The sequence below is a fragment of the Vulpes vulpes genome, chromosome 1, assembly GCF_048418805.1.
Source record: "Vulpes vulpes isolate BD-2025 chromosome 1, VulVul3, whole genome shotgun sequence".
NCBI lineage: Eukaryota > Metazoa > Chordata > Mammalia > Carnivora > Canidae > Vulpes > Vulpes vulpes.
Window position 1 is genome coordinate 115,095,355 of NC_132780.1, and position 21,792 is coordinate 115,117,146.

Consider the following 21,792-nt stretch of genomic DNA (forward strand, 5'->3'; position numbering starts at 1 on the left):
AATTTCTATTTTAAGAAACATCAAATTAAGAATAAGATATGGACCTCATATTCTCTAGATTTCTTAAATGTATCTCTTAAAATTGCTCTAAGTGGTCTGTACCACCTTATGAAATAAATGACCAAAGTTTAAAATTAGACTTTAAAATTCCTACACAGATTTCTTTTCAGGAAGACAAATTAGAACTACTTTTTCTTATTCCTCCTGCAAAATACAGCTAAAATATGGACATTATACATAAAACAAACAGAAGATTCTGAAAAAGGGAAAGACGGCAGACCAAATATGAGGAACTGAGGAACAATACTATGGTGAGCTTTTTTTTTTTGGGTCTTCCTTTTGCCTCCTATATATATCAAACTTAGAAATGAATAAGTTAGCAACCTGGAAACACCAGTAGGTGCAGAGAAACAAGAGCATGCTCTCTCTAGCCAAATGGCCAAGAAAGAGGCAGCCTAACAAGACAAAACTTTTAGATAATATCCTAACCAAACACCACAGGGAAAAAAAATACTATGGTCTCACTCCCATCCCCATCAGTAAAGGCCAACCTAGACATCCACCCTTGCAAAGCTGCAGTGAAGCACCCAACATTCTCATCACCCAGGACAGTATCAGAGAAAGCCAAGCAGGGAACCAGGACATTTTGTTCCTGCTGGCTGGTAACCAGCCCTGCTCCCAAATCCCCACCAAGATGTCTGTGGAGACCACATGGATAGCCCGGATTTCTACCTTCACCTGGCAATAACTAAGACTCACTTTCTCTTCCCACAAAGGTCACATCAGAAGAACCCTACTGAAAAATGGGAAAAAGAAGAGCCCTAGTGGAGAGTCAGGACTTTCACCATTTCCCAGAGGTACCAAGGCCATCCCCACTATGTTGTCAGTAGACACTACATGGGGAACTGGAATTCCAGAACAAGGAGGTCCTCCTTCCACTGAATCACAGTGAAGGCTGAGTACCTCCACCTGGCAATAAGAAGTAGGTACCCACCCACCACTTTCTCTGGCCAAGCAGTGTTAGAAAAAGCCAAGAAAAAACCAGAAGATTTAAATAAGATACAGAGTCTTATAACATGATATGGAAGTTTCCAGGTTTCAACTGGAAGTCACTCATCATATCAAGTACCAGGAAGATCTCCAAATGAATGAGAAAAAAATGATGAATAAATGTCACTATTAAGATGACAGAAATGTTGTAAGTATCTGACAAAGTATTTAAAATAGCCATGATACAAATTCTTTAATATCCTATTATGAACATACTTTAAGCAAGCGGAAAATACAAAGAACTAAATGGAAATTTTAGAACTAAAAATACAATGACTAAAATAGAAACTCAGTAGATGGGTTCAACAGCAGAACAGAGGGGAACAGAGGAAAGAATCTGTAAACATGAGGATAGAACAGGGTGACAGGTATTTAAGAGGGCACTTGATGAGTTGAGCACTGGGAATTATACTATATGGTGCCAAATCGAACTTCAATTAAAAAAATAAATTATCCAGTTTGAAAAACAGAAAGAAAACTGAAAAACAAACATACCCCAAAATTCAGAGTCTCAGGGATCTATGGGACTATAATGAAAGGTCAAACATCCATGACATGAGTCCCAAAAGAAGTAAAGAGGACATTCTTAAAAGCGTTGAAGAAACAATGATTGAAAACCTCTCAAACTTGGCAGAAGACATTATCCTACAGATTAAAGGAGTGAACTCCCATCAGTATGAACCCAAAGAATCTACTCCAAGACATATCATAGTCAAATGTCTGGAAACTAGAGACAAAAGGTCTGAAAGGCAATGAGAGAAGTGATACTTCACCTATAGGGGATGAACAATTTGAATATCAGAGGATTTCTCATTAGAAACCATGGAGGCCAGAAGGAAGTAACATAATATTTTTTAAATGCTGAAAGAAAAAAAGTCAACCTAGAATCCTATACCTAGTAAAAATATCTTTTTGAAATAGGAAGTTAAGACATTTTCAGATTAAGGGAAAATAAAAAAAATTGCCACTAGTATACCTATCCTAAAAAAATGGATAAAGGAAATTCTCTAAACAGAAGGGAAATAAATTTTTTATAAAGGAACTTTGGGAGATCATCAAGAAAAAATAAACATGGTAAGCAAAAATATGGGTAAATATAATAATAGGCTTCCTTTCTCCCTTTGAGTGTTTACATTATATTTGGTGGCTGAAGCAAAAAATATAACATTGTCTGATGTGGTTCTAGATATATGTAGGAGAACTGTTCAAGACAATTATATTGTAAATGGAGGAGATAAAAGGATGTAGAGACAGATGAGTATTCTATATTGACTTAAACTGGTAAAATGGTGGTCTGGGATAAATTGAGTATATATAATGTAATTTATAAAACAGCCACTAAAAAAGTTATACAAAGAGATATACTCAAAAGTCTAGGTAAAATTAAAATGGAATTCCAAAAATTTTTCAAGTAACCCATGGGAAGGCAGGAAAATGTAGAAGATACAAAATTTAAAAAAAAAAAACCTACAACAATTAAATGGCAGACTTAAGCCCTAATATATTAAATGTAAATGGTTTAAATACACCAATTAAAAGACAGAATAGATAAAAAAACATTAACCATGTGCTGTCTACCAGAAGTTCACTTCTAATATAATAACATAGTCAAATAGAAAGTAAAAGGAGAGAAAAGATATGTCATGCAAACAATCAGAGCCAAGCAGGACTGGTGATATTAACATCAGATATAGTAGACTTTAGAGCAAAGAAAATTATATAAGTTCTTTCTCTGTCTAAAGTAAAAAGTGTCCACCTAATCAAGAAGACATAGTAATCCTGAAAGTGTATGCATAAAACGGGGCTGCAAAATATGAAAACAAAAACTGATAGAAATGAAAGGAGAAATAGATAAATCCATGATTATATTTGGAAATTTCAACACCCCCTCCCTCAACAATTGTTGGAACTATACTGAAAATCAGCAAGACTACAGAACAGAAGACCTGAATAGCATCGTTAACCTACAGGATCCAATTGACAGTAATAGAAGATTTAACCCAAAACAGCAAAATATAGGTTCTTTGCAAGTACCCACAGAACCAAGACGTCTAGACTATGTGTTAGACCATGAAACAAATTTCAACAACTGTAAAAGAACTGAAATCATGCAGAATGTGGTCTCTGACTACAATGCAATCAAACTAGGAATCAATAACGGAAAAATAACAGGAAATTCTCAAAACACTTGGACCCAAGCAACACACATCTATATGATCCATGGAACCTAGAGGAAAGATCAATGTGAATTTTTTTTATTTTTTTTTTATTTATTTATGATAGTCACAGAGAGAGAGAGAGAGAGAGGCAGAGACACAGGCAGAGGGAGAAGCAGGCTCCATGCAGGGAGCCCGACGTGGGATTTGATCCCGGGTCTCCAGGATCGCGCCCTGGGCCAAAGGCAAGCGCCAAACCGCTGCACCACCCAGGGATCCCCCAATGTGAATTTTAAAACTGCAGTAACATGAATGAAAATGAAAACCCAACTTAACAAAAATTGTAGAATCTGGCTAAAGCAGTGTTAAGAGGGAAATTATAGCACTAAATTAGAAAAGAGGAAAAGTCTCAAGTCAATAATTCACACACATCAAAACCTAAAAACATATGTTCAGAATAAATCCAAAGTGAGCAGAAGAAGGTAATAGTAAAGATAGGGGCAGAAATCAATAAAACTGAAAGCAGAAAAATAACCTTAAAAAAATCACTTATCCAAAGTTATTCAAACTTATCCAGTTTAATCCTCAAAAAGACCAAAATGACAAACCTCTAGCAAGTGTCTAAAAAAAAAAATAGGAAAATAAGAAAAAAGGTACTAAAATCAAGAATGCAATAGGTGATATTACTATAGACTTTGCAGGTATTAAAAAGATAACAGGGAACCACAATGAACATCCCCACACACATAAATTTGGCAACTCAAAAAAAAATTTTGGCAACTCAGATGAAATAGACCAATTTCACACACAAAAATATAAATTATCACTAGTCACCCAATATGAAACAGATAATCTGAATACTTCCATAGCTATATTAAAAACATTTGAGTTTGTAATTTTAAGACTCCCTTGAAGAAATCTACAGGTCCAAATAGATTCGCTGGAGAACACTACCAAACATTGAAAGAATTACTACCATACACATTATTTTCCAGAAAATCAGAGAAGACTTTCTAATTCATATTGTGAAGCCAGTATTTTCCTAAAACTAAAACCAGACAAAGACAGTACAGAAAAAGAAAAAAAAAGCAAACTACAGACCAATGATCTTCATTGATGTGTATAGACACAATTTTTTTTTTTTTGTAAGCTCTACACCCAACAAGAGTGAGAGTTGCATGTTCTACCAACTGAGCCAGCCAGGTGCCCCTAGACACAAAATTTCTTAAAATATTAGCAAATAGAATTTAGCAAAAATTTATACAAAAAGAATTTATACAAGAAGAATTATACACCATGGGGGTGTATATTCAAGGGTATAAGTGTGATTCAATAATCAGTAATCAGCCAATGTAACCCACCATATTAATAGGCTAAGGTGAAAAAGAAATCACATCACCAATTGATGCAGAAACAAAATTCAACACCCATTCATGTTAAAAACTCATGAAAACTAGGACAGAGGGGAACTTCCTCAACTTAATAAGAGTCTATGAAATACCTATAGGTAGCATACTTAATGGTGAATGATTAAATGCTTTCTGCCTAAAAATGGGATTTAGGCAAGGATGTTGGCTCTCAACACTCTATTTCAATGTAATACCGGATGTTCTAAACAGTGCAATAAGGCAAATAGGAGGATATTGGCATAAAGATCAGAAAGAAAAAACTAAAATTGAACCTATTTGCAGATGAAACTATTGTCTACATAGTAATTCCCAAGGAATCTATCAAAAACTCCTAGAACTAATAAGTGAAGTCACAAGATAGGAGATCAACATCTAAAAAGCAACTGTATTTCTACATACTAGTGTGAACAAGTGACATCAAGATTAAAAATAAAATAGCTCTATAAAACTGTACTAATGTATACTATTGGTGTGCCACTTATTTCCTTTATTTTCTAGGATATTGTGTGGCATTTTAATGAACTATTTTTACTTTTAAAAAAATAAAAGAGTATTTAGAATCACTTAAGGGGCACCTGGATGGCTCAATCAGTTAAGCATTCAACTCTTGATTTCAGCTCAGGTTGTAATCTCAAGGTGATAGGATCAAGCCCCACATATCAGGCTCTGAGCTCAGTGGTGAGTCTGCTTGAGAATCTCCCTCTCCCTCTGCCCCACCAACCCCCAAAACTCTCTCTCTCAGAAAACATAAATAAATCATAAAAATAAAATCACTTTAAAAAGGGAAATTCTTAGGTATAAATCTAACAAAACATGAACATGAATTGTATGTTGAAAATAGCACAACACTGATGAAAGAAATCAAAGCTTTAAGTGCATACTCACTGTACAACTGTACAACTTTAACTCATTGGAAGACTTAACAAAGATGTAGATTCTCCCCAAATTGATATAAAGTTTAACACAATTGCCATCAAAATTCCAGTGAGATTTTTTTATAGATACAAAAATAACTCTAAAATATAGAAAGATAAAATAGTTGAAACAATTTTGAGAAAGAAGAATAAAATGGGAGGAATGAATCTACTTAACTTCAGAACTCAACAGCCTCTGTAATCAAGACTATAATATTGGGGGGGGGGGTGGATAGACAAACTGATCAACAGAACAGAATACCCAGAAATAGATCCACACAAATATACCCAAGTGGTTTTTGACAAAGATCAAAAGCTTTTCAATGGGAGAAAGCTTTTGAAACCAATGGTGCTAGAGCAATTAGACATTCACAGGAGGGAATAAAAGGCCTTGGCCTAAGTCTCACATCTTGCATAAAAATTAAACACAAATGGATCACATACTTTAATGTAAAACTATAAAACTTTTAGAAATAAACTTTTAGAACTATAATAACTTTTAAGACTCTGGGACCTACAGCTCAGCAAAGAGTTCTTAGACTTTGGCACCAAAACAAGATCCAAAACAAAACACCCTCAAAACCTAATAAATTGGACCTCAACAAAAATAAAACCTTTTGCTCTGTGAAAGATCCTGTTGAGGGAATGAAAAGACAAGCTACACAATGGAAGAAAATATTTGCAAAGCACTTGTCAGACACAAGACTAATGCCTAGACTATACAAAGGATGCTTAAACCTCAAGAAGACAAAAGTAAAAAATCCTAATCAAACGTGGACAAAAGACATGAAGAGATATTTTACCAAAGAGGACATCCAGTTGGCAAATAAACACAAGAGAAGATGTGCTTCTTACATGAAACTACCCCTAAACTATCTTGGACCAGATACACACACACACATACACACACACACAAAAATTAACTCCACAGGGTTAGAGACCTACAGGTTTATATCCTCTCCCCTTCAACCCACAGTACCCTCTGTCTATGTTGTAGGAACAAAAAGTGTCAAATACATCCTTAGTTATTTCTCTGTTTCATGCTAATGAGAAAAAACTAGATCATATGTTAAAAAGAATTTCAAACCAGCATCTCCTTCAACCTCCTTTTTCTTCACCCGCTTAATCCTCTTTTTTAGGACCTTCATGAGGAAATTAGCAAATTTATTGTTTTCTCCAATGGCTGCTTGGAAACCAGCATAGAGTGCTTTTTCTTGGTCCTGGAACTTGGCAATTTCATTTTTTTTCTCTTCCATCTCCTTAAGAGTTTCATTTATTTTCCACTAGATGAACAAAAACAGGAATAGGTGGCAAAGTATTTCTGGTAAACCAGGTTCAGAGAACAATGTATATTACAAGGTAAGGTTACAGTTCACAAACATTTTTTAACCTTCTTAATAGAAGTTTACATTTCTAATGTTTGCAGAGCCATCCATTTACTTGGTTAAAATTTTATAATTCTTTTGTAAAAATCAGTTAAGTTCAGAATCAGATAAGATCAGCTTTTTAATGTTTAGCTTCCTCAAAAAATCTAAAGGAAATGAAATTTTTACTGTCAGTTAATATTTTTGTATGTGTGGCCTCAAAAACAAAAGATGTTTTTCATATGAATATCTAACAGAAACACACCTCATCTCCTAGTGCAGCAGATATACCTTAAAAATGATGCTACTATTCAGTATGTAATATCTATTTGATGGAATCCTTCTTGTTTCAAGACAAAAGTTGGGTGGTATAATTTATCTCTTTAAATTTAACACATAACAAATTTAACACTTTAAATTTAACAAACTTATTTTCCTCTGATACTCAAATATTACCATGAAACTATCACATTTTAGGAACTAGTCAACTTTTTTTCCAAGTATGTTCAGAAGGATAACATATAATCAAAACTCAACTTTATAGGATAGCTAGTGACAATTAAAATGTACTTTGAAATTTGAACTAAATAGAAGGCTCACTTTTGAAAAGTTATTCACCCACCTTACAAAACATCAGATCAAATTCACCATAAAATCTAATTCGCTTCTCTCTGACCAAGAATACCAAGAGCTGAGCCAGCAGGAGTAAGAGGAGATTGGAGGTGGGGGGAGGATGAGGGACAAAAGACTAGAGGATCAGTACCACAGGGGAAACTAAGCTGAGAAGATGAAGAAGGAAACAAAGAATCGAGTCCTCTCCATAACTAAAGGACACAGCCAGCCAGCTTTCTCCTGCCCTTTCATACCTGCATATCCTGCTCTTCTTTGTCTAATGAATTAACACGCTCTTGAAGTATGTTCTCCTGTTTCTCAAAATTCTTGAGGAGAAGCATTTCTTGAAATAATGTGACATGATGAAGGTCAGATAATTTCATCTGAGTATCTAGTTTCAGTTTCTGATGCCTCAGGAGACGGAGTTCTGCATCAAAAGTGACAATCAGTTCTTTGATCTGAGGTGGAAAAAGATTTGACTGTATGTTAGAACTTAAGAACAGATTAGTATTTTTAAGATTATCTAACAATATTGATTTGTTTAGGTAAAAGCATTTTCTCATTAAACTGTTATTATGGAGAATGAATTATATGGGCTCACGTGTGTGGATGCGTAGTTCTATAAATCAATTTATCAATATTATGAAATTTACTTACATAAAGTGTTAAGGATTCTGTAACTATAGCCCTGCCAGCTATTTCTTTGCCATGATTAAGCCATCAATCGAGACTGCCCTTCTTGCTCTGTGGTATGGTTTAACTCAGAGACTATGAGTTCTTTGTGTGTAGTGTTTCTATCTGCCTCCACTTTACCGCACAGTATCTCTACATTGCCTTTCATACAGGAAGCAGTAAATATTTCCCTCAACTTCTTGTTTTGAAAAATTTCAAACATTTCAAATGGTGATTTAATTTGTTACAGGGCTGGGATAAAATTGAAGTATCCCAAGCCCTGGGTCTAGACCTCATCCCACTGCCATCCCAATAATTTCAAATATTTGGTTTTGCTCTGATTTTGGTACAGCACACCCATCCCAAAGACAATGAAGAGATCAAAAAAGAGTCCCAAGGACTGGTTCTCCTGAGGAAACTAGTACAGTGGGTAGAAGACAAACCATTCCAAATTTTTCATTAGGCTGTGCTTGATGGGAAGCCTCAACAACCAAAAACCCATAATGAGCGAGGGCCCAGCCTGTGGCTAAGAAAAAGGAAGCGATCTGTGGATTTGGGACAGTGACACTACTGTTAGAGAATTTGAGAACTGAGAAAAAAATTAAACTTTTACTTATGTATGGTTGTAGACTAAGTGGGGTCCTCTTCAATGTTTGCTCAACAAGTTTGAATTATTTTTAAATTTCTTTTGAGGCAGGACTATATTTTTTCAGTGTAACACCATTCCAAAATTGTACCACATAGATGTTGAAATTTGTAAGGCTCACACTTGTTTTGCTCTCACTCACCTGATAGCCTATAAGCTTTATGAGGATAGAGAGTATGTCTGGCTTGAGTATGACTGCATCCCTGCTACCTAACTAGCACTGTTCTTGCACAAAGAATGAACAATAAATATGTTAAGTTGATACCATAAATAAATTAGTTACAATTAAATCGATCAAACTTTTTACTAAATATTACACGTCTGGCATTTTCTAGACACTGCAGGGAAATCCAAGGACAATTCTATGTGGTCTTTCTCTCAAAAACTGTGTAACCTAATTTGCATGACAAAATGAACGCATATGAGCACTAAGTAATGTACAGAATTACTGAATCACTATATAGTACATCTGAAACTAATCTAACACTGTATGTTAGTCATACTTCAATTAAAAAAAACTTAGCACACATAAAACAGCAAGAAAGATAAGTGGAAAACATGAGGTGCTGCTTATAGGTGCAATTGGAGTTTAGAAAAAAGAAAAGTATGTAATATGGACAGGAGATTTGGAACTGGGCTGAGTTTTGCATGATGACTCACGTTTGAAAGGAAATCATTGCAGGTGGGAGGAAATAGCAAAGGAGAAGGCAAATATAAAATTCAGAATGAGGGTGGGGGTTGGGGGTGGGGAGGAGCAGGAAGAGTGAGAAAGCAAGGCTGACAAAGTAGAGATAACAAGTGAAGAATACATTTTGGAAGCTATAGGAAGTGTCTTTACGGGGTGAAGCTGGACAGACACTGAGGAAGGGGACTCTACAAGGTTGGCAGCAGGGAGCTATCTATCCAGCAAAGGCCTTTTGCCTTCCAGATTCAGAGCACCTCTACAACTGGCCCCAACCTGGTCTGATTTCCTAGAAATAAAAATAGATGCCATTCCAGCTCCAGAACAATTTTGAAGCCAGTCATCACCATGAACATTCCCACTAATGAGGCAAATCACACATTAGAGAAAGGAGGATGTAAAAAACAGAGGGTGCCCCATTTTCCCTGGAAGGTTTTTAACATTATGTTCCGTCGAACATCTGAAAGATGTTCCATCGCTTCCCCTTTACCAAGACTTCAGTTAGATGCCAATTAATACGGATTTGCTCTTAATTCTTATCTTTGCCCAAAGCAAAACATTTAAAAGCTCTAAAGTTCTTAGGCAGAGCACAATAATTATCAGAAGGCCAGGGATGGGAAGGAAGCTAAGCCTTCAGTGAGCTGTGGGCCAGTCAGGGCTTGGGAAAGATTATCTTAGAGAAAATTTAAATTAATAAATAAGAAAGTAGATCTAGTTCTTCCCTGCTCGCCTCTCTTTCAGCTTTAAAAAGGCAGTTTCATCCCTTACCCTGTTGGTTAAATACTGTTGCATGTATAAGTGTTTAATCTCGTCCCTTTTCATAATCTCCAGCTCTACATCAATCGGATCTACTTTTTCAAATTCTGATAACTTTGCAGTGTCTGCACTGGACGCTGATGCCTTTGATGATTTAGACAATGAATCTCTTGTCAAGTCACCATCCTTTCTAGAAGAGAGTCTAAGGAATCCTCCACCTGAGCCTGCAGACTCCTCCAGTTGGTGGGACTTTTCATCCTGAATCTGCTGTCGCTTAAAATTTAGGAGAATTTCTTCATCATACTGGAATCTCTTTTCTGGAACTTCTTCTGGGTATATCTGGGGGACTTCAGGAATAGGAATATGCTTGGATATGTGAAGAGTTGCCTGGATGGTCTTCAGTTCTTGAACCAGGCACTGTATTTCCTCGATGACAGCCACTTTAAGGTCTCGTAGAGAGATGATACATTTGTTCATGTTCTTTTTCTTTGAATGGGCCTGATAAAAAGAACAGAAGGAAAAAAAATGACAGCCCACTCACAAAGAACAGTTTGAAATATGATTTTTGTCCCTTGACTGGTATGCCCAGCAAAAATCCATGATAAAATTTATCTGATCATTCCTATTTACTACTAAGTCACTCTTTACTCTAGCTTTTAGGGTGTTTCCCATTTAGCCTCTCCAAAAGAAGAAAATAGTCTGGATGTGACCTCTGGTATCCCTCAGCCACCTTGTAGGGCTCAGTCCTGCTGTTTTCTGACCACCCAGGGAAAATCCTTCCTGAAGGCTTGTACTCAGCCAGAGCCTAGAGAGAGAAAAGTCATTCTTTGGTGAGGAACACACACACATAACTGCCCATCCCTGATGGAAATTCAAATTCCACTGGCTTAGACACATTTAGGGTTGCCCACTTAGGGCCAAACTAAAGTGTAGCCTATTTTTATTCTGCATTTTGGCCACATTATTCCTGTTACTTCTTGTGCAGTCAATGTCACCATCCTGAATTTCAGTATCATGCTCACCGAGAGACCCCAAGATACTTTCTTGGTTCCTTCTTCATGTATTTAAGCCAAACTATGTCCGCTGTCTCAAGCTACAGGAGCCATAGTGACCCATTGTTCTGTCATTACCAGCTGTTTCCCAAGTCTTTATTTCCAAAATACTCTTACCAGAGCCTATAAGTACATGCAATCCTAATCCTATGTATAATTAATGAAGTGGTCCAAAGGCTATTAAGAATTACTTAGCATAAATATACAGGTTCTTTAAAAAAGGATCAAAAGGTACTTCTCCAAATAAACAGTAATAATATAGTAGTAGGGGACTTTAACATCCCACTTACGTCAATGGATACATCACCCAGACAGAAAATAAATAAGGAAACAGTGGCTTTGAATGACACATTAGACCAGATGGACCTAACAAATATATATAAAATATTCCATCCAAAAATGGAATACACATTCTTTTCAAATGTACATGGAATATTCTCCAGAATGGATCACATGTTGGGCAACAAAACAAGTCTCAATAAATTTATAAACATGGAAACCATATCATTCATTGTTTTTGACCACACTGGTATGAAACTAAAAATCAGTTGCAAGGAAAGAACACAAATACATGGAAGTTAAATAATATGCTATTCAACAATGAATGGATCAACTGAGAAATCAGAGAAGCAATTTTAAAAAATGAAAAACAGTCAAAAATCTTTGGAATGCAGCAAAAGCAGTTATAAGAAGGAAGTTTATATCAATACAGGCCTACTCAAGAAGCAAGAGAAAGCACAAATAAACAACTTAATCTTTTATCGAAAGGAGCTAGAAAAAGAACCCAAAAAAGGCCCAAAGTTAGTAGAAGGAATAAAATAGTAAAGGTTAGAGCAGAAATAAATGAAATAGAAACAAACAAACAAAACCAATAAAAGATCAACAAAACCAGGAGCTGCTTTTTTAAAAGATAAACAAAATTGATAAACCTTTAGTTAGATTCATCAAGAAAAAAGGAGAGGACTCAATAAATAAAATCAGAAGTGAAGGAGGTGAAATAACAACTGACTCTACAGAAATACAAAAGGATTATAAGAAAATATTACATCTTTTTAAAAAAGAGGGGAGGGATGCCTGGGTGGCAAACCACAATCAACAACACATTGAAAAAAATATTCACCACAATCAAGTAGGATTTATTCCAGGGATGCAAGGGTGGTTCACTATTCACAAATCAATCAAAGTCATATATCACATTGACCAGAGAAAGAATGAAAACCTAACAGATGTAGAAAAATTCAATATCCATTCATGGTAAAAATAAAAAAGCTCCCAACAAAGTAAGTTTAGAGAGAACATACCTCAACATAATAAAGGCCTTATTGAAAAACCCACAGATAACATCATAACTAAATGGCAAAAAAACTGAAAGCTTTTCCTCTGAGATCAGCAACAAGACAAAGATATCCACTTTCACTCAACATAGCCCTGGAAGTCCCAGCTGCAGCAATCAGATAAGAAAAAGAAAAGGCATCCATATTGGTAAGGAAGAAGTAAAACTACCACTATTTGTAGACAGGATACTATTCATAGGAGAAATCATACGGAAACCATCAAAAATCTACTAGAACTGGTAAATTAATCCTGCAAAGTTGCATGATATTTGTTGGGACGCCTGGGTGGCTCAGTGATTGAGCCTCTGCCTTCAAGTCAGGGAGTGATCCCGGAATTCCGGGATTGAGTCCCACATTGGGCTCCCTGCAGGGAGCCTGCTTCTTCCTCTGCCTGTATTTCTGCTTTCTCTCTGTGTCTCTCATGAATAAATAAATAAAATCTTTAAAAAAAAGAATTTTTTTTGCATTTCTATCACTAATAACAAAGTATCAGAAAGAGAAATTAAGAAATCAATCCCATTTACAATTGCATCAACAAGAATAAAATACCTAGGAATAACTTAAATAAAGGAAGTAAAAGATCTGTATTCTGAAAGGCTATAAAACATTGATGAAAAAAATTGAAGAGACATAAATAGAAAGATATTCCATGTTCATAGTTTGGAAGAATATTGTTAAAAATATCTATCCTACCCAAAGCAAGCTACAAACCTAATGCAATCCCCATCAGAATACCAACAGCATTTTTCACAGCTAAAACAAAAATCCTAAAATTTGTATGGAACCACAAAAGACCCCAAGTAGCCAAAGCAATCTTAAGAAAAAAAGAACAAAACTGGAGGTATCATAATCCCAGATTTCATGATATACTACAAAGATGCAATAAAGTAGTATGGTATTGACAAAAAATAGACATCCAGATCAATGTACAGAATTGAAAACCCAGAAATAAACAAACCCACACTTAGATGGTCAATTAATTTACAACAAAGGAGGCAGGAATATACAACAGGGGAAAAGATATCCTCTTCAACAAACGGAGCTAGAAAAATTGGACGGCTACATGCAAAGGAATGAAACTAGACTACTTTCTTATACCTTACATAAAAATGAACTGAAAATGGTTTAGAGACCTAAATGTGAGATCTAAAAGCCATAAAATTCCTAAAAGAAAATTTAGGCAGTAATTTCTTCAACATCAGCCATAGAAACACTTTCTAGATAGATCTCCTAAGGCAAGGGAAACAAAAGCAACACTAAACTGTTGGGACTACACCATAATAAAAAGATTTTGCACAGCAAAGGAAACCGTCAACAAAATCAAAAGGCAACCCAGTGAATGGGAGAAGGTATCTGTAAATTATATATCCAATAAGGAGTTAACATTTAAAAAATATAAGGAACTTATACAACTCAACCCCCCAAAAACAATCCAATTAAAAAATAGAGGACTTGAATAGACATTTTTCCAAAGAAGACATACAAGTGGCCAACAGACATATTAAAAGGTACTCAATATCGCTAATCATCAGGGAAATGCAAATCAAAAGTACAATGAGATGTCACCTTACACTGTCAAATGGCTAGTATCAAAAAGACAAGAAATAACAAGTATTGGTGAGAATGTAGAGAAAAAAAATCCTCATGCACTGTTGGTGGGAATTGTAAAAATTGGTACAACCACTGTGGAAAATAGTATGGAGGATTAACAAAAAATTAAAAATAGAACAACCATATGATCCAACAATGCCACTTATGGGAACCTATCTGAAGAAAGCAAAACACTAATTTGAAAACATATAATGTTTACTGCAGCATTATTTACAATAGCCACGATATGAAAGCATCCCAAGTATGCATCCACAGATAAATGGATTTAAAAAGGTGGTATATCCATACAATGAAATATTATTCATCCATAAAAAGGATAAGATCTTGCCATTTGTGACAATATGGATGGCCCTAGAGTATATCATGCTGTGTATGCTGTGTGCAATAACCCAGACAGAAAGACAAATACCATATGATTTCACTCATGTGGAATTTAAGAAACAAGACAAACAAACAAAAAAAAATAGACTCTTAAATACAGATCAAAAACCGGTGGTTGCCAGACATGGGATGGGGGGATGGGAGAAATAGATAAAAGGGATTGAGGGGTACAAACCTCTAATTAGAAAATAAATAAGTCACAGAGATGAAAAAGTACCGCACAGGAAATATAATCAATGAGATTGTACTAATGTTGTTTAGTAACAGATGGTGACTACACCTATTGTGGTGAGTATCCAACAATGGAAAGATTTGTGGAATCATTATATTGTATACCTGAAACTAATACTGAATGTTATACTTTAAAAAAAATATCAGGAAGGGAGACAGAACATAAAGACTCCTAACTTGGGGAAACGAACTAGGGGTGGTGGAGGGGGAGGAGGGCGGGTGTTGGAGGGGAATGGGTGACGGGCACTGAGGTGGACACTTGACGGGATGAGCACTGGGTGTTTTTCTGTATGTTGGTAAATTGAACACCAATAAAAATTAATTAAAAAAAAAAAAGGCACTTCTTTAGGCAGTCTTACAAAACTTACCTGCATGATTACTACTTATGAAGCAAGAACACTGTAACAAAATAGAAGAGATGTTTTACATACTTAAGAATAAACACTTAAAGCATTAAGATATGAGCTCAAAATCCAGCCCTATGTGAATGGAGGACCTGTTTGAAGCACCTGGAAGATTGACAATCAAGCTTAAAAGAACAAATCTAAGCCAGCCCAACGACTGTAAGGCTCACTTCTTTGAGGAACCCCCTTTACACACCAACACTTTCTTCTTAGTTTTCCAAATACCATGCATACCTAAACACTGGCCACAGGGAAGGGGGATATGTAATAGGCTATTTCCCCTAAACTTGATACTTTAGAGATTTTTAATTTAGTGACAACAGTAATGACCATTTATGAACTGTGACCATCACATTAATTTTATGAGGTAGACTAGATAGGTTTTATTGTTGTTAATTGGAATTAACACCCCTTTATAGACAATTTAGCCAAGGCTTAGGGAGATCTACATGACCAGCAAAGTTTACATGGCTATTAAGTGGCAGGCATGGGAACAGAATTCTGATCTGACATGTAGAATAGTACATTCTATGTTATTTTTGCTGCTGTTTTAATAAAATGGATTTCGGTGTAATGTAGTTCAAGACATCATACCTGTCTATCCCCTAGCTAGATTATGAAATTTCACATTGGATGACTGGCAAATTACGGTCAAAAAAAATTTCTCTATGATTATGGATGGAATATGATTGATGAAACAAGAACTGCCTGAGATGACCAGCTAGATAAACAATCTAAATGGTCACTAAGGAAATGTTCAAAATGTCTGCCTAAACAAAAAGCCATAGCTATAAGCTATAAAAATTTACTTATGGATATAATTTGCCATACCAGGATCCTTTGCACTGCTGGTATGTACTGCAGCTTTGGTGAAATTGAACAAGACTCTTTCTTTCCTCAAGACACTTTACTTCCATTTGTCAGAAAATTATAAAATATTCTAATATACTATATCTGTAGTGTGATTGGCACTCTTTTCAATGTGATGCCTTGTAATGTGCAAACTGCATGACCATGTACCAAATTCTCCTCAAAATGGTAGCTCAGACACCTTCTGAGCCTCTGTGTGTGAAAAGTCACTTGTCAGTTAAACTAAGGAATTACTATGACACGGAGAGGAGACTTCAGTAAGAAAACAGACATGAGAAATCAGGGTAATTGGAAGCAGTTTGGCAGAAAGCGGATAATATTTTTAAAAAGGAATAAGGTAACTGATTATTATTGAGACACCTACAAAATTTTAAGTCCTGAAGAAAAAAGGGGCTAAATAATAGCCTTTTCCCTAAGTCTTTGGCAATCGATGGTGGCCATGCATGTCTGAATTCAGAAATTCAAGTCTATAAAATATAGTATTTTCACCCATGAATGTATTGAGGCAAGTAATTGACTTGAAGACAAGTTCCACCATATTAAATAATCACGGACCAATCTCTTGTCCTCAATGAGCCTCAGCTTCCCCACTTGTAAAAAGGAGGCATCTTAAATAATCATGAAGCTCTTTTCCACTTCTAAATTTCTATATTTCTATATTTCTAAATTTCTATATTTCCTTACAAACCAGCTAGTGAAATGGCTGATTTCAGCAGAATTCCACTAAAACTCAGGGTGCCTCTTATTGTCATGAAAGCTGTGAGTAAGTACCATGGAATCTAGGTGCCCCAGTTCCTCTTTCTTCTTGGCAGCATTTACTCTCATGTGCTCAGGTATCTTATAGTCTGGAGCTGTCTTCAGATTGAAGTCTCCCATATACAGCTGGGCCTCTTTGATGGCTTGAACATCTCTGGGATCTTCAAAATCATCCTGCGGTTTACTCTTGTACCTATCAGAAAAATAGGCAACCCAGACACAAATGTAACAATAAACTTAGTTTGTCTACTATATGTATATAATCAAATTCAGTCATAAAGCAAAAGTATAATTCTGGGCCTGTGGTACTTTTGTCCATAAACCCCAAGCATTTTTTTAAGTCAATGACTACAGACTTTTGTCAATTTACAATAGGGTTATGTACCAATAAACCCATACTTGAAAATATCATAAATCGCAAATGCATTCAATACACCTAAGTTTAGCCTAGCCCATCTTAAACATACACAGAACTCTTACATTAGCCTACAGTTGGGAAAAATTAATACAAAGCCCATTTTACAATACAGTGTTAAATATCTCATGTAATTTATTGACTGCTGTACTGAAAGTAAAAAACAGAATGGTTGTAAGTGTATTGATAGTTTATCCCCATGACTGTGTAGCTGACTCAGAGCTGTGGTTCACTGCTCTGTCCAGTATCATGAGAAAGTATTACATTGCATATACTTGTAGCCTGAGAAAATAACAAAATTCAAAGTACAGTTTCTACCGAATGCAAATCACTTTCACCCTATTATAAAGCCAAAAAAAAAAATCATAAGTTAAACCATCATAAGTTGGGGACCCTCTGTATTTTTAAAGCACCTCAAACAAAGTAATAATGAAACAAGTAAAAACTAATTACCAGACAGTGCTGAAATAATTGGAATCATTTTAAGGCTTCGGTTCACTTCTAAGTGATTTATATTAAGATGACTATTTATTCCTTCAATTGACATCAAGCAACAGTGGTAATCAGTAAAAAGTTAATTTACCTTCTTTTAGACAACATAAGTATCAGAAAATTTTCAAAAAAAGGCATTATAGTTAAAAATGACTGCCTCCTGCTCTCTCCAAGTTCCATGGAAATGATGATGTGGAGATATTAAAGGGAATAAATCAGGAAGGCTGAGAATAAGATAGAAAGCTATGAGCAAATCGGTGATAGAAATTTTAAAGGATAAATCAGACCAGAGAAAACTGTGGCCCAGAATATCCAGGGGAAGGCTACAAAAAGGATTGGATATGATCTTATTAGTAGAGATCCTAGGAGGCTCCAAGTACAGACCTAAGAAGATCCAACCTACCTAATTCTTTAAAGTGAAGCTTATCAGTCAACATGAACATGTGCACATAGCTTACAGTCAGCCCTTTAGGAAAACAAACACATACAATAACAGAGGAAACACCATTGTCTAATGTACTAATTGACAATTGTTTGGGAGAGAAGGAAGTAAAGGGAGGAAGGATGAATGGAAGGAAGAGAGGGAGGAAGGGAAGGTAGAAGGAAGGAAAGAAGAAAAGAAAAAGAAAAAGCAAGTAGATACTTTGGCTCCAGGCATGTGAGAGAAACAAGGTCCATAATTATCCTCATGCTATAAAAGAAAACTAAACAAAAAAAAAAAAACATGAAACAACTATGTTAAGACATGGAATAATTGGCAGCATAGGGCTGTAATTCATGTGAGAAGCGAAACAAAATAACTAATCATTACTATCTCTATTTCTATGGAGGAAATTATCAGACTGTAAAAGAGGGATGAGATACCAAATATGAGTCCAGTAATCTCACTGATTAATTACAAAGATAGAGTTCAGAGAGGCCAGAGTGGTTAGAATTTTGTGGAAAGAAATATCAGAGCTACACACAAAACAATACCTTTAGAAATTCACATAGGGCTGTCTGGAGTTTTTGGGCAAGTATTAACCTGTATATGTGTAGTGTGAAACATCATGAAAATAAATGAGGAATATCTGGGGAAAATACCATTACTGGGAAGCTATAAGGCAAACAATTCTCGTAGTTTACACATGGCTGGAAATCACCTTTGAGTTCATCAGCTGGAGAGACCTTATTAAAGGGAGGGAACATTCAGTAGAGACCTTGAAAGAGTCATGCCTTCAAAGTAGGAGAAATAAAAGATCTAGACATTATCAGCAATCATCCAGTCCTCACTGACATTTACAGAAAACTACACCAAAGAATACAAGAAAATATATTCTTTTTGAAGCACACATTGAATTTTCATGAAGATAGATTCTATGCAGGCCCACTCACCTCACAATAAATTTATAAGAATTTAAACCATGTAAACTGTTGGGTAATTATACAACATACTTAAAAATAAACTATGGGGGCACCTGGGTGACTCAGTTTGTTAAGCCTCTGACTCTTGATTTCAGCTCAGGTCATGATCTCAGGGTTGTGAAATCAACCCCTGCATCCAGCTCTGCACTCAGCACTGAGTCTGCTTGAGTTTCTCTCTCTCCCACTCCTCCTGTGCCTCCCCCTACATGTGCTTGCTCACTCTCTTTATATCTCTCAAATAAAATAAATGTTTTTTTAAAAATCACAATCAGCAAGAAATCACAAGGGATATTAGAAAATATTTTATACAAAAATGATGCTGAAAATATATCAGAACTTATAAAATGAAGTTCAGTGTTTCATTTATACTTTAAATTTATACTTCAATTTATACTTTAAATGCTTACAATTTAAAAAGTATAAAATCAAAGCTTACAGCTCAAACTTAAAACTTAAGCAGCAAGAAAGAAAAGAATTAACTAAACTCGAATTAATTAGAATAAATGATGTAGAACAGAAAAATCAATGACATAGAAAGAAGCTGACAAGCAATATTTCTAAAAATCTATGACCAAAATTTAGTTCCTTGAAAAGATCAAATCGATGTCTTTTGCTGGAATGATCAAGAAAAAGAGAGAAGATACAAATTAATTATGTCAAGAATATTTTAGTATATGTGCTGCCAAAGTGAGCACTATGTCAAGAATAAAACAGAGGACAATACAACAGACACTACAGAAGTAGAAGTAAAAGGTCAATAGTATGAACTATTTTATGCCAATAAATTTATTCCTCAAAAGACACAAATTATCAAAATTGATCTAAGAGAAAATATAAAATCTGGATAGCACTATATCCATGAAAAAATGGAATTTGTATTTATACCTCTCAAAGAATATTCCATGTCAGTTGGCTCATTGACAAATTTGATTAAATATTTAAGAAATAAACAATATGAAGCCTACATGGTCTTTCAGAAAATAGAAGAGAAAGGAAAACTTCTCATCTCATTTTATGAAACTAATATTACCCTGGTAAGAAACCAGAAAAGATATCACATAACAATAAAACCAGAGACCAGTATTCTTCATTTTTAAAAAACCACAAAAGTCCATAACAAAATACCAGCAAATCAAATCTAGCAATATATATTTTTGGAAAATATCAAATGCCTATTTTTTTCCAGTTTACTGAGACATGATTGACATGTAATATTGTAACAGTTTAGGGTATACAACATAATGATTTCATACACGTATCTATTACAAATGTTTGCCTCCATAAATTTAGTTAACATCTGTCCACAGTTACAATTTTTTCTTGTGACAAGAAGTTTTAGGAACTATTCTCTTTCAAATACATAATATAATTGTTAACTAGTCATCATATTGTATATTACATCTCTAGAACTTATCTTATAAATAGGAGTTTGTATTATTTGACCACCTTCATTCCCAACTCCTCACCTCTAGCAATCATCAATATGTTCTGTTTCAATGAGTTCAGATTTTTTAGATTCCCATAAGGAAAATCATATAGCATTTGTTTTTCTCTGACTTATTTTACTTAGTATAATGTCCTCAAAGTCCATTTGTATTGTTGCAAATGGCAACATTTCTCTTTCTCAAGCTGAAAAATATTCCCATGTATATGTGTACCATAATTTTTTATTCATTTAACCATTAATGGAGACTTGGGATGTTTCCATATCTCAGCTATTGTTACCAACACTGCAATAAACATGGGAGTGCAGACATCTCTTCAAAGACCATTTTCGTTTTCTTTGGATATATACACAGAAGTGAGATTGCTGGACCATATGGTAGTCTTTTTTTTTTTTTTTTGAGAAACCTCCATACTGTTTTCCATAGTGGCTGCACCAATTTATGTTCCCATTAATAGTGCACAAAGTAAAAAAAAAAAAAAGTGCACAAAGTTTCCTTTAGTCCACATTTTTGCCAGTACTTGTTAGCTCTTGTCCTTTTAATGATAGGTATTCTAACAGGTATGAGGTGACTTCATTGTGGTTTTGTGTTTCCCTGATGATTAGTGATGTTCTGCACTTTTTCATATACTTAACAGCCTTTTGCAGGTCTCCTTTTAAAAATGTCTATATATGTCCTCTGTTCACTTTTAAATCTTTTTCTTTTGCTATTAAGTTGTAAAAGTTCTTTATATATTTTGGCTATTAACCCCTTATCAAATATAGGATTGTGAATACATTCCCTACGTTGCCCTTTTATTTATTTATTTTTTTGATGGTTGCCTTTACTGTACATAAGCTTCTTAGTTTGCTATAGTCCCACTTGTTTATTTTTGTTTTTGTTGCCTTTGCTTTTGGTTTCAAGCCTTAAAAAAATCATTGCTAGGACACCCCCCCCCCATTGGGACTTACAACCTATGTTTTCTTCTAGGAGTTTAATGGGTTCAGGTCTTACATTCAAGTCTTTAATTCATTTTGCATTAATTTTCACATATTGTGTGAGATACTGGTCCAGTGTAATTCTTTTGCATGTAGTAGTTCAGTTTTCTCCACACCATTTATTGGAGAGATTAACCTTTCCATTATATATTATTGGGT

The 21,792-nt window shown here is 35.1% G+C and overlaps 1 protein-coding gene across 4 annotated transcripts in view; it reads right to left on the reverse strand.

Annotated features, from left to right (window-relative positions):
• The window catches only part of CFAP44 (cilia and flagella associated protein 44), a 124,786-nt gene that overhangs the window by 14,438 nt on the left and 88,556 nt on the right, over positions 1-21,792 (reverse strand). For 3 of the 4 annotated variants that reach the window (XM_072723148.1, XM_072723155.1, XM_072723153.1), the window contains 4 exons: positions 16,916-17,093; positions 10,274-10,759; positions 7,760-7,963; positions 6,617-6,812 (listed from right to left, as the gene is read on the reverse strand). In XM_072723148.1, coding sequence (XP_072579249.1) covers positions 6,617-6,812; positions 7,760-7,963; positions 10,274-10,759; positions 16,916-17,093 — 1,064 coding nt within the window. Of the gene's footprint in view, positions 1-6,616; positions 6,813-7,759; positions 7,964-10,273; positions 10,760-15,238; positions 15,270-16,915; positions 17,094-21,792 lie in introns of all 4 variants that reach the window. The other variant, XR_011994687.1, reaches the window with a different exon arrangement.